Source organism: Nematolebias whitei, chromosome 15 (genome assembly GCF_014905685.2).
Source record: "Nematolebias whitei isolate Nwh7 chromosome 15, NemWhi1, whole genome shotgun sequence".
NCBI classification, from domain to species: Eukaryota; Metazoa; Chordata; class Actinopteri; order Cyprinodontiformes; family Rivulidae; genus Nematolebias; species Nematolebias whitei.
This window is the reverse complement of record NC_056512.1, coordinates 25,650,253-25,671,956: the sequence shown is the minus strand read 5'-3', so window position 1 is coordinate 25,671,956 and position 21,704 is coordinate 25,650,253. Positions and strand designations below refer to the sequence as shown.

The window sequence follows — 21,704 nt, the reverse complement described above, 5'->3', positions numbered from 1 at the left end:
TATCTATCTATCTATCTATCTATCTATCTATCTATCTATCTATCTATATTTATATATATATACAGTATATGAATACAAAAATAAACTACTACTATTCCTACTTTGCAGTTTTTCACTTATCACATGTGGACTGAGAACGGAAACCCCTGCAATAAATGAGGGACTACTGTATTTTCTTTCAGCTCATGTAAAAAACAATATCAAGATATATCATAGAATTATGTGACAATAAATGGATTGTGATGAATTGATAATCAAATATATCGAGGCGGTTATGTTGACAGGGAACATAAGAAATAGCTTGCAAAGAATAAACACAATTGGAGAGTTTTACTTGTTAGATAGACATTACAATCATAATTTTTATACACATTGTTCGCCACTTGGTACTTTCAGCTTTATCCCAACTTGGAAGTGAAATAAAACTTAAGGGCAGGTTTTACAAACAGTAACCTGAGAATATTCTCAGACATTCGAGGCTATGCTGTGCTAGTGAATCCGGTGAGCTCACCGAGGATGCTGCCAAGATTAACTGCTGCTCACGTGTGGCCACACACTCATCTACATGACACACACACAAACACACACAACCACACAAATGCACCTAAAGGAAGAGTGCATGCAAGGATATAACACAGCTGAATGCATACACACAAATATTTGATCATGTATTTGGATGTGCATCTGGTGTATCTTGGCTACTTGGTGCTACTTGGTGCACTTGATCCATTCTACAGTTGTACTTCAAGCAGCGGAACATCTATCTGCAAGGTATCTAGCGTGTAAATATGTCTACGTGTGTGTGCACTCATTGCTCATGATTTGGTTTGTGTCCAGATGCCCATATGCTTCCAGGCAGGGCAGGGCAGATAGCCATCTGCTGGTGGAGAGAAACACAAGTAACAATCTTTGACCCTTCGCTTTGGTTCCTCTAAGTAGGTCTGTATGTGTTAGTCAGTTGATGCACATGCTTTTTTCCCTTTCTTCTCCTTTTTTAACCTCCTGTTGTTGGAATTTATGGATATTTATTGATGTTTTATTCTGTTGTTTTGGACTTTATTAACTGATCAGTTTTTCATGCATACCTATACTGTATATGAACTGTTTGCCACAAATATAGTTTGCCACGCAATCCAACAGTGACTGAAGTAGTCTGCAGGACTGAACTAGAAAACACACTAAAGCAGTAAAGCAGTACAGCGGAGTCAGCACTGTACAGTCATCTAGAGAACCATGACATTCCACAACAAACACTTGAACAAATCAGTGTAATAATTCTATACATTGCAGTATAAGTCCCTTTAATTATTATGGGATGTAGGTATTTTCTATTGGAGGGGTTTAGCCTAAACTGTGTCGCATACGTCTCAACTGAATGATCAAAACCTTTAGGCATGAAACGTTTGCTTGCCCATATGTTAAAAGATAAAAACTCATATTGTGAATTCCATTTGCATGTATTGGTGATGTAGATGCCATGCAGAGGCGGAGAGAGCGGAAAGGCAGAAAAAGGCAAAAGCAGAAGGGAAATGAGAGGGAGGTGATCTTTTTTTTTTTTAATCTCCCCCTTGACAATTTCGAGCGTGAGACTGGTTTAGAAAAACAGGAGGAGAATGAGAAGGGAGGGTGGAGGCAAGGCTACGGAGAAAAACAATCTAAAAAGAATGTAAACACTGTGGCTAAAATGCAGACAAAAGACATACAACACTCCACCTTCCTGTCCTTAACGCTACATCATCTTTCCCTCTGCAGACGGTTCTCTGGAATCCTCAGACTGCTGTTGGTTACTAAGCAACCAGAATCCTGTCGAAACTGTGTCAGAGAGACGGGAAAGCGAATACCGTGTAGGATAAAAGTGGCCCCGTAATCTCAATGATCAGTCAGGGTGTTTATGTCTGACAATTATTCACGGCTTGCACGTTTTGACCATGAAGATATTCCCATCTGATTTACGCTGCTCACTGGAATCCATTTACACATCATGTAAACATTACAGATGTAATTGTAAAAATGTAATAATAGGATACGCACCTATGCTGTTTTGAATTGGTCACTCAGTACTTTCTGAATTCCCAAGCTTGTCTGTGGCACAAATTTCCAATACCAATGGTTTAAATTAAGTTTCACTCATGAAGATGAAGCGATATTGAGCTGTAATCACCTCATGCAAATACAATCTCCTCTGCTGCTCCAGAGGAGCGTTTTCAAGTCTCTGAATATACGCCTCATAATATTGGTGTTACCGTCAGACTATCATTATGTATAGGAAAAGACTTGAATTTATAACACAAATCCATACTAACTGATAGCTTTGGGAACAGACAGAGAAGGAATTGGTAAGGGCTGCACTGAAAATTGTTAAGAAACAGACTTTTTGAGCTTTGAACCATGGGACATGAGAACAACCAGCACATTACAACCGTTTTCTATCTTCCAGTTTAAGTTTTGCATCAACTGTTTGTGAGTTTATATGGTAACAACACTTGTTAAGAATTTGAAATGGATTATCATTAGCACTTAGATATTTTTTGGTAAATGAATGCCATTATTAACTCAAGCCATGTTTATTGTGGTCTTGAGATTTCATTCCAACAATAAACTATTCCAAAGTTTGAGATAGAGACAGTTTTCTACTTCCTGATCGGTTTGAATTCAAAATGCTTCTAATTTTTGTGATATTGTGCAGGTGAAATTAGGTTGTCCTGGTATTTTTTTTTTTATGTTGGGGTTAGATGATAAATATTATCCTGATCAAAAATAAGAACTAGGTTCTTTACATTAGACCTGGAGGCCAAATTTAGACAAAGTTCTTGTCTGAGTTAAACAGCAAAAAATTAAGTCATCCAGGCTTTTGTCTTTATGACAAGATTGTAGTCTGAATAACTGGATAGGTTAAGTTTTTCGAATAAATATAGCTGAGTATCATAATTTTTATCACTTCCCTGAATACCTTCCAGGAACGTGTTTCCCCATTACACGTGAGATAATAATAATCATAATAATGTGTTATGTGTTGTCATTATTGTATGTTCCCATACAATGGTGAAATTGGCTCTTTGCATTTAACCCATCCACCACCAGGTGGAGTATTGGGCAGCTGTTGAAAGCACCTGGGGAGCAACTGAGGATAAAGTGTCCTGCTCAGAGACACCACAAGGTGTGGATCGAGCCTGGGACCTTCGGGTCCCCGAGTCGGCTACCCTGCCCCTACACCATCTCGGCCCCTGAGATTTTTCATTTTTCATTTACCCTTTATTTATACACGTAGTCTCACTGAGCCACGAGAACTCATTTTCAAGAGAGACCTGTTTAGGGAGCAGATGGGGGTTAAGGGCCTTGCTCATGAACCCAGAGTGGGGCAAACGAAGGTGGGGGCAGGTGCGGGTGCTTCACCTAACCCACCCACATTTTTGATGTTGTCGGTAACGGGGCTTGAACTGGCGATCTTCCGATCACAGGCCCACCTTCTCTAACCTCTGCGCCACCACTTCCCCTAGGAGATACACCTAGGTGGAGCAGTGGACAGCTATGTAAGCACTCAAGGACACCACGGCATGTGTGCATGGTGGGGAGTTGAACCTGTGACTTTCTGGTCCCAAGTTGGCTGCTCTACCTCTACACCACATTTGCCGGGGAGGAGGTCTATAGGGATTTTTCTGCTTAAGCTGTTGCCCCTGCAGTGGATGTATGGATGTATAGATGGACAAAAGGTTTATAGTTAGGAATACATTTTTCAATGTTTTTACCGAGTTTTAGATACAGTGCCTCAAGATGGAGCCAAACAGTTTTTACTTTTCCAGGTGGTTTGATTTGTCACTCCTTGGGGTGTGTGTGTGTGTGATCCCCATAAGTGACAAGGAAGATTAGCCAGATCCCCATAAGGAGAAGTCTCCTTGGGGGGTGGGGGTGGGGGGGGTGGGGGTTACGGGTTAGTTTTAGGAGTAAGGTGTGAATTGCAGATGGGTTAGGGCGTGTACTAGTAATGGTTAGGTTTAGGGTAAGGGTCGGGGTTAGACTATAAAAAATGAAAGGAAGTCAAAGCAAAGTCCCCAAAAAGTCTGTTTACAAGAACATGCACGTGTGTAGGTGTGTGTGTGTGTGCGTTTCAGGCCAGGCCTCACCAGATGCAGCTGCTCTATTTAGGGCACTGTCTCCTTTTTCCCACTTTCTCCTTTTCAGCACACAAGGAAACACACACAGTGATTTTGTACATGATGTAACAAATGACACGATGATGGAAATCTCACCTTGGGACACGTTCTATTCAGGAGGGTTATACATCAAGATGGTTTACAAACAGTTTACCATATGTTCAGTGCAACACGAGAATATTACCACGAATGTTTCTCTTTTGTTGCGAAGGACTTTAAAGTCCATGTGTGGCTTCTCGTTTCCTCCCAGTATCATAACCAGCGCAGCCGGTGCAAAAACACATAAAAAGTGGGTGGAAGATTTGAAAAGTCTGAAATTAGTGGGAGATGAAAGCACACGCAGGGGAAAGAACGTAATCATAAGACAGAGGGAATCCTGGTGCTTTTGCGTCACTGCTGCCTCCTCTCAGGGGTGCTGGTGGAGGAGGGATGGAGATATTCAGGGATGGAGAGATAAAAGACAGAGCAGGGCGGCGAAGAACAGAGGAGCGAGTTCAGGGACAGGCTGATTTATGAGTTTCTGTTCCTGAATTGGGCTGTCTTTAGGGACTCAACTGAGATGAGCCAATCTGGAGTTCACACACACTCAAGCAAAATAAATAAATAAATAAATGAACATGCTCACACAGCAGACACATGAGACACAATGCGGCTTTGCAATTAGTCATACTGTTGGCTGACTCCTTAAAGTAGCAATCGCAGTAGGGAGGAGGATCTTTTAGGTTTTAGGTGAATGCTGTCTGTGGCAGATGGTGGAATAAATGAACAATCATCTCCACCAAACGGGACTGGATGCACTCCATTGCCACAGAGTGAGGTAAAGTAAAAGTTTGGGGAGAAATGTGAGGGTGGCTGGGTTTTGGACTCAGAGCTGAGATTCAAAAGATAACTTGGAGCTGAACAATACCTTATAAAAGCAGTAAAGGATGGAAAAAGGCGAACCGAGCTCATTAATAGGGAAGGACAAACGGCTTGTGATGGTCAGTCATGCGATGCCAGCAGTTGGAGAAGCTCTGAATCCTGCAGAGCTCTTTGAGGCTGCTGGTTGGCTGAAGTAGAAATAAGTTCCCCTGAGATTTGCTCACCATTGAGCCAGTGAAATATGCCCACTTTATGTCTAGAAGCGAGACGAAGTTTCTAAAATCCAAACACACACACAGTTATTTAATCCTCAGATGGGTTTGTTAATATTTAAAAGCAAGTGATTGCAGGTTTCTTTTCATAGAGGCACGAGTTAGAAACGAATAACAAATGGTGCACAGTTGTTACCTATGTGATGCTCAAGATGGAAGATGTGCTCCTTGTGTTCCTTAATCAGATAACTTTTACTAATTGGCATTTTATAGTGTACATGGATTGTTTTGTACAGTGCCCTGAGATGACTTGTGAATTAGCGGGGTATAAATAAATTAAATAGAACTGAATTCATGAGCAAGCATAACCCTGCTAGATATTTTGACTCTGAACAAGTTTTCCAAAGGACAGTGTGCTCTCAACTAACCAAAACACTGACAATCATGACGATTTAAGTTCCATTTAGGTCTTTAGCAGTCTTTCCTGGAAAATTATCTATTTCAGATCATTTTGTCATTAAAATTGTTTATTTTTATCTCGCAGTAACAATCATTTCAGTGCATGTTTTGTTGCAGGAATTACAATAAACTTGACAACAGTCATGCTACAGAGCTTGCAAGGATTTCTGCAATGAATAATATGAACGTGTTAAAAAAAAAATCAACTTGAAAAAAAATATCCATCACAAATTTACAAATTATTTCAAATACAATCTGCATTTGTGGTAATTTATTTCAAACCTTTATAAAGATATTTCTGCTGTTGTCAAATGTGGTTCTATTTAATTCAATTCAGTTTATTTATATAGCGTAAAGTCACAACATAAGTCATCTCAGGGCACTGAACAGAAACATTCATACATAAAAATAATAATTTAACCCTATATCACTGAGGAGCAGACTATGCTTTGAGTTTAACTCCATCACATCCCCTTCATCTTAGAGAACACTAATAAACTAGTCACATCCTGTTTTACATGGCTCTTTGAACGGCCGTAGTTTGCAATAGTAATGTTTGATTTGTGTCAGTTAGTTAGTGTGGGATCATGACCAAAATAGGTTGATGTTGTCTCAAAACAACGTCAGTTTACTCACAAAAAAAGTGATAAATCATGTCATCTGGACAAGTTTCTTTTAGGGAAAAACGTTTTGTCTTTCATATGAAAGACTTCATCAGTCTGAGGCCTGCCAACCCAGATCAGTCTTATAAATAGCACCTCCTTGATGTGTTTCAAGCCAGCCTTCTGTGGAATTCCCAGAAACTTGCTTTACATGTGCAAAAAGAGGACTATCCGTCCAAAACAATTCATCATCATGCATAACAATCAAATGTTTTAGGCCAGATTGTCAACTTGCTACTCACAGAAGAACATCTGGCCAAAATGGTTCAGAAAAAGGTTCAATCATCCAGAAAGACGAAACCTTTCTCCCAAAAGAAAACTGTCCAGATGACATGATTTAACCCTTTTTTTTGTGGTTTATCTACCTGGATGATTAAGCTTTCAAACCAACTTCAGTTTAAGAAATTTCAAATCTGTTCATTGTTTTATAAATATGTCCACAAATCTCAGTAACATTGCATTTACATACATCTGTTGGAAATGCTACAACTAGCTGCAGCTGCTGGTTATGTTCGATATAAACCAATTAATTTCATGTAAATAACCCAGTATTATGAACTAGATGGTGATGTAAAGGCTGATTACAAGGGTTTGAATGAATCACTATGAAATCTTGAAAATGTGAGTTTTTCTAAGACAGCAGCAATGCTCGTTTATCCTAGCTCTGCTCGGACTAGTCATTAGCTTGTCAGTCTGGTCCGACTTTATTCAAAACGAGATTGTTCAAAGAGCTACTTCACAAAATCTGAGCTTCTTCTTGAACATGTTCATTTCAGAAAAACAAACCCAACAACATAAAACAATAAAAATAATAATTCTGTTTATTTTATAACGATTAAGACCAGTTGCAACTTCTGTTTTTCAGCATACAGTTAGCTTTACTGATTGTAAGACATCATTTACAAATTGGTATATATTTCTCTATAAAATCCCAGCTGTCAACAATATATATTTTTTTAATGTTAGACCATGTTTTGAAATTCTAAATGGTATATAGAAATTTTGTGCATCAATATTTTCAGAAAGGATTCTATGGCTAAAAATTGTTTTTCTCCTGGAAACAGTCTCCTTAAATACACTATAAAAGTTTTTTTTTTTTTTTTTTTAAACACACAATAATTGAAACACATTGTCTGGCTGAAAGGCCAGTGTCAGAAGTGTCATTGGGTTGTTATAGAAGAGAAGGAAGGAGGATCAGGTAGGAAACACAAAGGTGAAATGTTAAGAGGACAGCTGTATAATGGAGGGGGTGGGTGAGAGATGAGGGGTCAAGGTGACAAGAATTTTGGGATGCGGGACGAACAAGTAAACGATGAAAGATATGTGGAAGAAAAAAAGGAAAGTTAATCTTGTTTTCAGGAGAGGAATCAGGTTAAATTTCTGCACTGTAATGAGATTGAATTTTCCTTAACATCAGCAAGAATTTATATCAGGTTAGAAAATTAAATAAAATATATATGATGCATTAGTGAAATTGCATGTATAAGACAGAGGCACATACAGCAGAAGGATAAAGTCATTAAGAATCAGATCTACTGGCACATATGGAATAAACAAGACAAAATATTTGGCCATTTTTCAGTTGGTATTGTTCACCTTTCATGGAAACAGGCAATTGTGCTTGTTTATGTCTGATTGCAAAACATCACATAATATTAGACATATTTTAATAAAACTGAGAGCGTTATCAATAGATGCACTGATTACCTTTTGGCGTTAATATAATTCAAGATGGCTGCCACAGCTAATCAACTGTTGCGAGCACAAAAAATTGGAATAATTTGATAATCTTTTCCCATGTTGTCAGATATTATGTGTAAAGATGGGAGTCCTGTTTCTATTCTTTCAACTCTTTTTGCTGCTTTCTCATACAGTATTTCTTTGATTAATGTAAAGGTCCTTTACTCACAAACAACTTTTATGTTTTTATGTAACCTTTACATAACCATGCAAATCCAACTGAGATCACAGATTTATTTTTCAAAGGAGGCCTGTGCCTGGATGCAGCCTTGACATGCATGTTTATTTATTTATTTATTTTAAATATGGAAGGAGAACCTGGAGAAACCCTATGGAGAACATGCAAACTTCACACAAAAGAACCAGGGCCCATCCCAGGACTTTAACACAGGACCTTCCTGCTGTGAGGCAACAGTGCTAACCACTGAGCTGTGGTGCTGCCTAAGGGACTAAAAGAGCACACTTTATTGTTGCATTTGTGATTTTTTTCAGTTCTTTTCGTGTCTGTGCATAGATGTATAGACTTGCCATCCGTAAGCCATCTGTCTTCATGGCGGAGCTAAGATCTGTGACTGGTCACTGATCCACATCTTACACAGTAAATACCTCACATTCTCTCCTTACACAGTTGAACGAGGCAGAGAAACAGGTTCGAGTTTATCCATTTGGAAACAATAAATGCATTTTAACATGAGAACCAGATGTGCATAAGATGAGAGTTATGCAATTCTGTAAATTGTGACCACTTGCTGTGACCAGTTGCATCGAAACAGTAGTTCTCAATTAAAGAACACCTGCGGGTGTGTTTCACCCCAGCCTACTGTTCTCCGCTGTGCTTTATTTCAGCATCATTGGTTTCAACTGGAAAAAGGTGGAATGATCCATTCAGGTCAGAAATGAGTGTTTGCCTCAAGTTGAGGAGTTAATGTTGTAAATGTAAATGATTCTTGTAAATGAGTCCTCGAGGCTCAATGGGATTTACCTGTATAAATAAAGGTTGATTGAATGTATCTTGGTGAGTGATGGCAGGATAGAGATGGATGGATTGACAGATTGGGGCTTTGGCTGCAGTAATTATTCCTCCTGTCTGTCATGATTAACAAATAACTGAGTCAAAAGGTGAAGCTCTTGATATGTTGATCCTTTAATTTTCAAACCGTCACCTATGGTCATAAAATGTAGATGATGATCCAAAGAACAAGATTCTTCCATTGGGATGACTCAGTCTCAAAGACAGTGTGAGGAGCTCTATCGTCCGAGAGGAGGTCAAAAAAGAGTCACTTCAATGAAAGAAGGAGTCTATCGAAATGATTCATTCATCTGTTCAGGGTGTCGCCGCCTGTTTTGGAAGGTTTTCCCAGCAGGTCTCACCCAGAACTTCATCAAAGGATAATGCAATTGGATAGGATAGGAGAGTGTCACTGAGTTTTTCTCTTCTTCAATCTGTTACATCAGCAACATGGCTATGGTAATAGATATATAAATGGTAAATGGACTGTACTTATATAGCGCCTTTCTATCTTATCAACACTCGAAGCGCTTTACACTACAATCTGTGTCCTCCTGTACCCATTCATACAGTACTCTACTAGATCTCTACAAAGCTAATTGAACAACAAATTTTAAAGAGACTAATTAGGGCTTTAGATCAGATTCATACACCAATGGGACACACATCAGAGGCAATGAGGGATTCAGCGTTTTGCCCAGGGACACTTCAACATGTGACTGCTGGCAGATTCGAACCCCCAACTCTTGCATTGGAGTTCGACTGCTCTAACCACTCAGCCACAGACGCCCAAAATATATTTAATATAATATACATTATTGTGTGAACATATGGTCAGAAAAAAAAAAGAAAGTGTTTTATAAAGTCACAATGGACATTTTTGAAGAGCTGTTATCAGATAGGACGTTCTAAATTGGTTTCATTTTGCAGAAAAAAAAGCAATATTCCATGAAGACAAAAAGGGATAAGTTCTGCTTCTAAGCTACATTTCAACAATGTGGTTTTTCTTTTTCCTCAGAACAAAACAACTTGATGAGAAAAAAAGAAAGACAGATTAATTGCAGGGCAGATGAAAACAATAAAGGGAACAATGAGCGAGTAAGAGGCAAATCTGATTAAGTGCTGTTCTAATTAAACAAGTAGTGAGAGTAAGTATGCATGAAACGTTGCTGTGATGGGAGCCAAATGAACATTTCTTTGTCTGTAGTACTTTGTTGCATCTCCAGTTTGCTGCAGCCTCCTTCCACCCCTTTGTGCTCTTCAGCTTGCTCAGGTATACCGATCTGACAGCTCAACTGGAGAAGTCTTGACATTGTGTTTATTGTAGAATAGGTTTGACATTGTGTGTTCTGAGATCTCCCCTGCTCATTTATGCCTGCATACTTCCATGAATGCCTTGTATAGAGGCATTATTGGGCCAACAGATTGCCTGACTCCACTTGTCATGAAATAAAACCTGGTTTGGTGCATTTGACAATACATTTTTACACAAAGGGGAAGTGAAGGGAAAGGCACTTTACAAATGTGTTAAAAAGGCTTGCCTTGAGTTACAGTTGTCCCACACACCCTTAGCTCGGTGTCTTTCTGGTTTAAGACTTTATACTCACAAGGTTTGTAGACGTTAGAGGACCACCAAAGTCTTAATGTTACTGGGGAGTCAATGTTAGCCCCTTTTTTATTTATTTTATCAATGAGCATGTGGGTTTAGTAACATCCATTGTTAGAATCAGGAAAATCCATTGCTTTCTCAGCCAGTTGTGGACTATTTTTTAGGTATTCATTGCAAATTCTAAAGTAAAACACATACAAACATAGAAATACATCAAATGGGGCAGTTTGAAAGTTTACTCCAGCAGTTTTCCAGACATATTAATGTACAATTCTGAATCGCAGGTGCAAACTCAATATAAACAAAGCACTTTTTTCTGCACGCTTTTGGGTTACTCGACAAATCTAGGTGAAAATATGCTCTAGTACATCAACATTATCAGACCGCTCCATCTAAATCCCATTGATGTTGCCATTAAAACCTGTTTTTGGTTAATTAAACTAATTCATCATTTGCATATTTATATTTCATCTTGCTTTCTTTAAATTACTGGCTAGTTAGCTAGCTAAAGTTACTGCTGCAAATGCTAATTTGTCATGAACATGTCTAATAAGTGCATATATTTATGTAGGCATGATGCTGTCAACATTAACAGTAATATCTCTTAAGTACTAAATCATTATTTTCCCCAAAAAACACATTAATTCAAAGTTTGTTAGTGAACAAATGTTCAATCGGTAGATACAGTTAGCTAGATAACACTGGCCTTTGTTTCTCCATGTCAGTATGTTTAAAAAGATGAACGTTTTCTGTGCATGCAAGGTATTTGCAACAAAACCAAACCAAAAATAAAACCAACCAATGATCTTAGTGCACAAGTTTATCACATACTGTTAATTTGGCTTGATGTGAATATGACTAGACACTGTGTTAACAAGTATGTGTTGTCACAGTTCTGCATGTGTGAGACATAGCCATGACAGAGGATGACAGACCGACATGCGGTTCAAATTTAATGGGCTCCTAAAGACGCCAATTACTGCATTATAGTGATTTTTTTCTTGTTTACCTTGGAAAGCTTGCTTTGTTAAATATTCCCATAACGAATGCTGAGAATTACCACTGTCATTTAATATCAGTTTCTCTGTGATAAATGAATAATGTCATAAAGTAAATCAACATCTAATTTAGATGTTGATTTACTCATTAGCATTTTTATGGTTGTAAACACATTTAAAGTGCCATAGTTTGTAAGGGAATGAGCATTCATTGACTGGACAGTGCTTAAGGTACCAATCATTGTTTCAGCTGAGGCCTTTCTGTTTTAACCTTTGGCTCCGACAGTAACTAAAAGAGCGAAGTGACAGTAAATAAAGACATGAAAATAAAGTTGTTTTGACACACTTGTGAGGTCATTTTAATCAGAATGAAAGCTCATGTTTTCCTTGGTTTTTGGTTGAAAGTTGTATTTACTTTCTTAAAGCAGCTGACAATATTCACAGATTACAATCAGATGAGAATTAATTTGTTTAAACCATAAATGATTTATTTGCACCTGAAAAACAAAAGTTTGAACACATCTGCGTCCTCTACAGGTCTCTACATCTTCAGCTGACTAACTTTTAGAGTCTACAAGATTCAAGATGGCTGTCAAAGCTAATTAAACATAGAACGCACAAGAACGGTTATAACACAGTCATTTTGATAATATTTGGCATGGTCGTAGCTGAGAGGCATCCTACAAATACATACTTTGACTGAGCGCTTAATTTATTTAAAACTTTGACATGCAATATGTATTCCATCAAGGAATACTACTTGAATTTCATATGTTTAAAAAATATACACCTGTGAAAGGCGTAACGTGATAAGTCCCTGTCCTTACCTCCTAGGGTTCCCAGCATTCAAGAAAACTAAATTCCCTGAGTTCTCCCTGAATAAATCCTGAAAGTCTGAGAGATATTGCAGCAGTGGTGGAGAAAGTACTCAAACACTGTACTTAAATAAAAGTACAAATAAACAGACAAAAATGTACTCTAGTAAAAGTAGAAGTACCACATTAACGTTTTTACTTAAGTAAAAATAAATAAATACTAGCTTTTAAAAATACTTAAAGTATTAAAAGTAAAAGTACTTGCTGAATGTATTACCTAATGCAATGGTCTACAATATCATTAAATGTACCTACCATATTTTCTGTAAAACATTAATGGTGTTGTGTCATTTTAATGAACAATGCTGCAAATAATACATGTTTTTATTGTGTTTACTCTGTGATACAGTTCACACTTGGACTTGTGATTCTGTGTCAGAATTTCAGGGATGACCTGCAGAGTTAAATGTCATTAAGCAAAAAAAAAGAAAGAGGAATGATTATACCTTTGAAAGTTTCTATTTAACACAAAGCAAAACCAATGCGTCATTTTAACTGCAGTAAACATGTTTAAGTAAAAGTTGTCTGCCTGAACAAAAGGAGCATTAGACACAACTAACAAAGAAACATCTGATCATTTCAACTCCAGTTTGTCATCAACTCTAGTTAAAATACTGTCTAGTCAACTTTATAATGACTCAATACTGAACAATATTTTAATTTCCTGACACCATTTTCAAAACTTGGACCTGAGTGTCGAGTCATTTGGAGACATCTCTTATCTCCAAACATCCCATGAATAGACACATTTTACTGTCGCAGCAAGAATTTCTTGTTCAAGTTCAGAAGAAGTTGGTTTTCAAAGTTTTTAAGTCCAGTCTGGCTCTTTAGGGAGAGAGAATCTGTCCTGCTGTAATGTATAATCTTTTAATAGTCTTTCATAAGTCTTTCACTAGACTTTCAATAGTCTTTCAATAGTCTTTCAATAGACTTTCAATAAACTTTCAATAGTCTTTCAATAATCTTTCAATAGACTTTCAATAGACTTTCAATAGTCTTTCAATAGTCTTTCGATAGTCTTTCAATAAGGCCATGGGTGGCACGTACTGTATCTTCTGGCTGACTCTCCTCGGTGGAATCCATTTTGGGTGTGTTAGCGGTGCTGCGGGTGCGCCCACCTCAGTGACATATATACTAGAATATAGCTCTTCTTGAAGGTGGGTCTAACGTTACCTGCCCATTTTACTGTGGTTCAATGGACCAACTCCCCTCTCGCCATTGGTTACTTTCAAATTAATGAACAAAATAAAAAAGTTGCAATGTGAATGTAACTTGTAGCACAACGCGTTATAGAAATTCAGTGTAGTAGAATGTACAGATACTTAATGTAAAATGTAGTGGAGTAAAAGTAAAAAGTACCCATGTTTAACTCTACCTAAGTAAAGTACAGATACATGAAAAGTGTACTTGAGTACAATAACGAAGTACTTGTACTTTGTTACATCCCACCACTGTCTTGCAGTGACATGAAAAACTCATAACTTAGCAGCTGTGGTGGTGGACAGAGTCACATTCAGAGATGACAGGAAGTATACCGAACATTGTGTTCTGTGCATACAGCAATCATTCCTAATAATTAGCTACAACATCAGAAACTAAAAAACCATCATAGTCATTCAGTAAGGCTCCGTGTACGATGTACACTGTAGAATCAGAACAAGGGCTCAGTGATACTAGAACACATTAATACATGTGCACATCAAACTCAGAGAAAGGTATATCTTTTAATCAGCAGATCAGGGTTAAAATTCCTTCAGTTTTCTGTGATTTTTTAAGTTTTTCCTAAAATTCCCAGAGTTTTCCCTGTCTGGAAGATATAAGTCATTTTCCAGATTCCCCCTGACTTCCAGAGTCACTGGGGGTCCTGAAATTTTCTATCGTCTGATGAACCCTTTAAAACAATTTAACAAAACTTGAACTTGATAAGCATCATCACTGAATGTAGTGTCGTGAACACTTTTCATCACCCCAGATCCAAGGTCAAGGCCACAAATAAAGGTCAAATATTATACAAGGTCTTCGCTTGCCTTAGCCATTGCTACAGATTGCTGTATAATAGTTTGTTGACGGGCGTACAATGTGCTGTATGCAGCACTCGGTACACTGAGGTGTGAACCTAAACTTGAAACATTTTGTATTTTTTAACTACTGCAAAGCTGAACTGTGGAAAATGACTCATGCTTCAGTTAGGAACTGGCTAAATCTATGTTAGTGTATGTGTGTGTATATTAGTGATTTCACAGCGAGGCTTCTTAAACTCCGAGCAGTTGTTAGGCAGCGCTATTGAACTGTCAGAGCTGAGCAGACACTAAGTGCGAGACTTACGAACAGAAGCAGTTCATGTCATCCAGTGTTATTCAGTGTGATGCGACGCAGGCCTAATTTGTTTCAATTTGTGCTCACACCATAACAGATGAGACCAGCTGAGTTGAGTCTTGGGCCGTGCTAGTCTTATAACAAAAGGAAAACATAAAAAAAGTTAAATTGTTGTGTTTTTTTATCCACTGGAAACCAGCGAGTTCATTCTTCAGCGTCAGCTTGTCTTTACTCAGAAGACTTTCACATTTGGTGCATCCGTCTTTAGGGAATGACTGAAAACACGAGGTGTTGACTGTGGAGATTAGATGAGGATTTAGAGGCAGCAGAGCTCAAGAAGGCACAGAGGGGCAGAAGAGGACCAGACAGCTTTTCTGAATATTCAAATCTCTATTTAATTCTGTTGCAGATTACTGATTCTTTCATCTGTGAAGGAGGGATCGACCTTACGTAGCTTGATTTAGTTTTTGCATGTGTGTGCTTGAAGCCTGCTCACAAACAGATTGTACCAGAAGCAGTTTCCAAGGAACTGAAGATTTATTTGTTTCTTTGTAGCTTCACGCTGTAACTCCGTATAGTTATACTGACAATATTTTATTGCTGCTATCCTCAGGGTATCGTTATATATGTATTACTCTGATTAGGTAATCATCTGATATATTTCTAGACAGGCAATATACGACAAAAAGCTCATGGTTTGCAACTCCTTTTTACTTATTTATGTGTTCTTCAACTTCAGCTCAGAAAAAAGAAAGTATGACATTTCATTAGTATGAGATTATTCAAGATCAGCCTGACAATTGTAATAGGCACTTTTCCAATTTTAGTCTTACCATAACAGTTTCACTAGATATCCTGATGCATGCTCAATAATCCAGGTAGAAATCATCGTTCCTCTCTATCCAGGATGTGAACATCTGGTCCCAGTGGCTTTTAAACCCCAAAATACATTACGGCAAAGACTGGTTCATCCCAAAGATCCAGTCCCCCTGCACAAACAGAGTAATGTTGTGTATGCTGTTCAGTGTCAGGAGGGCTGTGATCAGTCTTACATCGGGGAAACAAAACAGCCACTGGCCAAAAGGATGGCCCAGCACAGAAGATCAACATCATCAGGCCAGGATTCTGCGGTCTACACTCATCTCCAGGCCAGCGGTCACTCTTTCAGGGATGAAGATGTTCACATCCTGGACAGAGAGGAACGATGGTTTGAGAGAGGAGTAAAGGAGGCCATATTTGTGAAAAGAAATCGTCCATCTTTAAACAGGGGTGGAGGCCTCCGGGTTCAACTGTCCCCCTCTTACAATGCTGTGATTGCTAGTATCACTCAGCCCTCTGTGAGTAGTAAACAGCCATCAGTGTGCTAATGATCCATTGTTAGGCTGATGGTCAGCATGTGATCAGCTGGTTTTGGTTGTCAGCAGCAAAACTGGTTGATCCACCCTGAGACGGTGCTATTTAAGAGACTGAGCTGAATACAGCTCCTCAGACTGAGGAAGTCTCTCGGATGAGAGACGAAACGTTTCTACATTTTTTTGTTGATTTGCTTTGTTTTGTTTTTTTGAATGTCCAGAGGACCAGATTGAACTTTTTTGGAGTTTCACTAGATCAGTATCAAAATATCTATCCAGCTACGTTCTTTACCCGCTTTTCTGTGCAGAGCCAAACTTCTTGTACAATGACCGAGAGGCGGGGGACACACTAAAGTCACCAGTCCAGAGACACACAACACTGACAATAAGACAAGACTGACCGCAATATCACAATTTTGTATTTCAGTATTGGTGTTACAATATATCTAAATTTCAGTATCACAATATTACAGTATACATGTATCAAATATTAATGAGTAATCATGTACATATGAATAGTACTGTAATGTGAAACTTGAATTATTATGATTGATAATGCTTGTCTTCCTAATATACACAGACTATAAACAACATATAAACAGGTACATTTTAATTAATCTGAATCACATTTTGGATTCACATTTTCACATTTACTCTGTGCACAGAAACAGTTGTTTCTTTATGATATGAATAAAGCCGCGTGGCATTTTGCCGGAGCATATTTGTCAGGTTTGCCTAATTAATCGGAGGTGAGCAGTGTCAGCCAGGGCTCAGCAGATCTGCCGTCGATGTGCAAACTGACTCCTAATTGTGTGCTGGATAACGAGACAAAACACATCTGAAGGCTGCTTAGTTGATTTTTGTACATGCAGAATGAATTCAGATGGTCAAATATAAGGTTATTTTCTCTTTGTATTCAGAAATGTTTGAAAACTTGCGGGAACATATCTTTTTTTTTATTTTTTTTTAATCTATTTTACATAGACTCTATGTTCGGTCCATTTCTTCAATCAAAGCCCTCTCTTGTGTTCATCACGTGTCCCATATTGGTGAAATGTTAGTTTTACTTGCAAACTGCATAAAATCTTTAACCATGAAAGGAGAGGTATATAAATGAATAAATATATATGTATATATTCAGAATCAGAATCAGAATAAGTTTTATTATCATTGCACCGTAGTACAGTACAGTGAGATTATATTTGTACAGTCGTCCGAAAGATGGGCGGAGTGCACGTTGCTGCTGCTCCTAAGAGCGCGGCCCCTTATTCTTTAGATAGAAAAGGGGGAAGGCCTTGAGGAAAACACAGTGGTATTACAAAAAAGATCTTTTATACATCTTGTCCTTATCAGGACATGATTTAAGACCTCAAAAACTCTACTAGCAAGCACATTTATAAACACATTACATATGCATTTGACGGCAAGATGGTGAGATTTGGCCATGAAGCACTTCCAGAGAGCACCATAGTCCTGATAAGATGTTGGTGTCAGCCAGTACCGCTCTGATAAGCGTTAACAGACATTTCGGGGGTGGGGTGTTGCGGATAGAGCAGAGCCTTCCTTAGTTTACACTTATCCCAGGAGGAATTTGATAAGTTGGCCTGCTTCAATACTGAACGGGGGAGTCAGATTCAGATAAGCCACAGTCGTGTTGATTTTTGTCAGGTAGACTGTTGCTTCTCATCAGCCTTGAGTCCTGCTGGTACTTTTGATGATCCAAAATGGCCAAATTTGTGGGCATTCCACTGGGTCCGTGCTCTTTAGCTCCCTCCAAGGTCGTCCCCAGCATGTTGGCGCATCCCAGAAGCCACACGTGGCCTGTGATTCTCATAAATGTCACACATGGTTAATAAGCTGTGTGATCGTCATGCTCGGTATATTTCAGTTAACAACTTTTGTTCTTTATAAAAGATATAAATTCATAGAAGCATTCTTTTGAGGTGTCAGAGCTTATTAATACCACGGTTATTAAATATTTGTAGTTTTCTTTTGATTTGTATCTAAAATGAGCTTTTGATTGTGGTAAAGAGTTGACCAAATGCAAATATTTAGGGATTTGTCTCAGGCACACACTTTTGTGAAAAGGGAGTCTACAACTGTGTCTTTGTGCATGTGAAATTTAATGTAATTTGCAGGATCATGCCTTGGAATGAGAATTATGGGTCTTTGCTTTTTGGTATTTGAGCGCATTACGACGGTCATTACGTCATAATTTTGCTTTCCCTTAATTTTCTTATCACTCTTTAATCTTAGGAACACATCAGCAAAGCAGCTCAGTGCACACGTCAAAAAGTTGCCTGTTTTTTTTATTCAGGTAGACATGATTCAAGGTTATTTTTTACTTTTGTCATTTCTCCATCATTTATTCTAATAAACCGTCTTTTTTCACTTCAAGGCTCCCACTCATCTTCTTTCTTTACGCCTTGATTTTCTTGCTGGGGAATATTTTTTCCTCATGGTATAATGATGAGACATTCTGAAATTAGAGTTGCCTCGCTATAACTATAATATTCTCTCTGTAATGCATGCATTATGAGCCGTGTTTTTTTTTTTTTATTTGTCATATGAGATCGTGCTGCAACATGCTGTCTGTTCTACTAGCAGGGATTATGAGTGCGATCCGTGAGACTGTGACTAATGCACTCTGTTCATGTTTGTTCTCTTAATAACTACATTTGTTCCACATTGCAGCAAACAACACACCACCAAGATTTTAGAGGGATTTTTTAATATTAAAACCAAAAGAGAAATAGGAGGAAATGAAAAATGTGCACCTCTTTTTAGATTTGCTGTCTTTTTTTAGCTGTTCATTTAAATTGCCATCCATGCTGACGTTAAAGTCAAATCAAGTCGTTTCCGTTTTTTTTTGTCCGTTTTGTTTTTAATGAGATAAAATCATTGTGAACTGAAACGTTAAGACCCCAATGCTTAAAGAGCTCCTTTTGTGAGGCAAGAATAAAACAAAATCGTTGCTTATATCCTTTCTAACTTGTCCTAAATAGATAATCTCACTGCTCGCCCAAAAAGGATGAAAGAAAGATTAAACAAGTAGAAGGTAATCCACACAAGATTACTCCCAAGTGCTTCTCTAGTCGAGTCAGAGGACATTTGTACCCTATAAATTAAGCTTCTCCTTTATGGACAAGACAGCAGTATGAAAGGTTTTCACAAAACAAATCTTGAACTACACCAAACAAAGTTTAGATGTTGGAGTTTACCATTAGATACCAATCTTTAATAATCTCGGCAGATGATGATCGAGTCATGAAGCTGGTTGTTTTGAAAACTGATGACACATAAGCGTAAGAGTCTGGTAATAAAATGCAGTAATCCAATAGAAACAAAACGTGAAAACAAAAAGTTGTTGCCTGTAATATTTTGTCCTGAGTTTTTATTCTGTGTAGGCTCACTATGAAAGCTGTTTCAGGCATAAAAACACTGTTATGCCACTTTTATTGCTGATATGTGCTGCTGATTATCCATGCTGCTGATCTCATGCTGCTGATTATTTCATGCTGCTGTATTCGTTCGTACTCATCTACTCACACAGAATCATGTTTGTGCTGCTGTTATTCGGCGTATTGTTTTGCACTATTAGTATTTAGCGTATTCTTAATTTATATCTTAGATCCTTAGTATTGTTTATTTTTACAATTTATATTTTGGCTATTGTTGGATATAACTAGGACCCTGTGTACACAATTTTGTTCCACCCCATGCACTACATGTGATGCGAATGATAATTAAAACCTACTTGAACTTGAACTTGAACGTAAAATTAGTCACATTTTCTATCTAAAAGCCACATTTCTTGACTCAACAAATTAAAAAAAATTGAATTTATGAGGGTTATTTGTATTAAACAGATGTCCTCTGAAAACCAAGTTGAAATAATAAAATATAAACAAGTTTATATCAGTTTAGAACATCTAAATATGTAATATTCTTAATAATGAGTTAAAAGAAAGTTAGACAGGGTTTCAGTTTATTTTTTATTTATTTAAGACACGTGTGGATTGTGATGTAAATACATTCATATGTGCATACTGTAAAGTCCTTTAAAGAGTGAACTTATATATATACATATATATATATATATATATATTGTCTGTCTTGCATAGCTTACAAAGTGCTATGACTTTCTGTTGTTTTATGTTTTAACAAAACAAGTTTTTTCTTGAAAATTAAAATACCACCACCATAAAAGAAGAAGAAAAAAAAAATCTGCTCTTTATTCCAAAATGTGCCATGATCTGAAATATAGTCCCCTCTCTCCTCAGCATTATTATTTCAAAGTTTAGTACAACATTCCAGCCAGTTTTCTTTGGGGATCTTTCCACTTTATACTGATAAACGAACCACAAATGGGACTCTTGTTGTGGAAAGTGCATTGACTTAAAGAGCTAATTCTTAGCTCTAACACATTTCTTCTAGGCCATTGAAACTTAATGACACAATATACGTTATCTTATGTCCAGTATGATGTTCAAATCTTTTCAGGGTTTTCCCTTTACATCCTGCTATTGATGATAATAAGTAATCACTGTAATCACAAGATCTACAGGAGACATGAAGTCATCCATGTTATTTTGTGATTTTTTTGAGAAAATAAATGCTTAGAATGAGATTAACAGCACGTTATTCCCATTAAACCAAACAGACTCGTTTTCATTTGGTATGTGTTTCCACTGAAATGAAGGAGAGACTGATTCCCCATAAGACTCTGCTACATAACACCATATCATATACATCAATCTATGTATGCTGTGCACAGGAACACAGTTATTGTTGTCGCTCACGGAACGTTGCTCAGTTAGTCCCTCGGGTTGTAGTTTGTAGTTCTCTAAAACAGATTAAATGTCCCTAAAATTATTGTGCTATGCAGTGCAGAGCAGGTTTCCCCCTTTTGGTATTGATGATATCAACCAACATCAGACTTGCTTTGACCTTAACGTCCTCTCGCACGTGGTTCGAGCACGTGTCCATGCTGGTGATCCTGCTTAACTGCGTGACTCTGGGGATGTTTCAGCCCTGCGAGGACGTTACCTGCCTGTCAGAGTGGTGCCGCATCCTACAGGTGAGTATACTTTCACACTGTGAGCTGGGCTCGCAAGAACATTCTCACACATGGGAAAACACTATTTTTTTTCACACCATGATGCGTTTGCTTGCCCTTCATGCAAACACACGTCACCTTGCACGTTTGCATCCTTTATGGACAGTAATGGCAACAAGCAGCAACCTGTATATGAGTTTATGGTGGCATATGACATTGATAAATGTTTCACTTATTTACCTTGATGACATAGATTCTATACAACAGACTCCATATAGTTAACCCTCCTGCAGCCCTTGGATCAAAATGACCCACGAGGTATCAGTTTTAAAACTGTCATTCTCATCTAAAATGGACAAATATATAAATATATATATATATATATATATATATATATATAT

General features: G+C 37.8%; 1 protein-coding gene across 1 annotated transcript in view; it reads left to right on the top strand.

Moving 5' to 3' along the window:
- Positions 1-21,704, top strand: part of cacna1ha (calcium channel, voltage-dependent, T type, alpha 1H subunit a) — a 163,760-nt gene that overhangs the window by 66,413 nt on the left and 75,643 nt on the right. Inside the window, exon 3 of the mRNA XM_037688512.1 lies at positions 21,213-21,324. Within this exon, the coding sequence (XP_037544440.1) occupies positions 21,213-21,324 (112 nt within the window). The remainder of the gene's footprint in view (positions 1-21,212; positions 21,325-21,704) is intronic.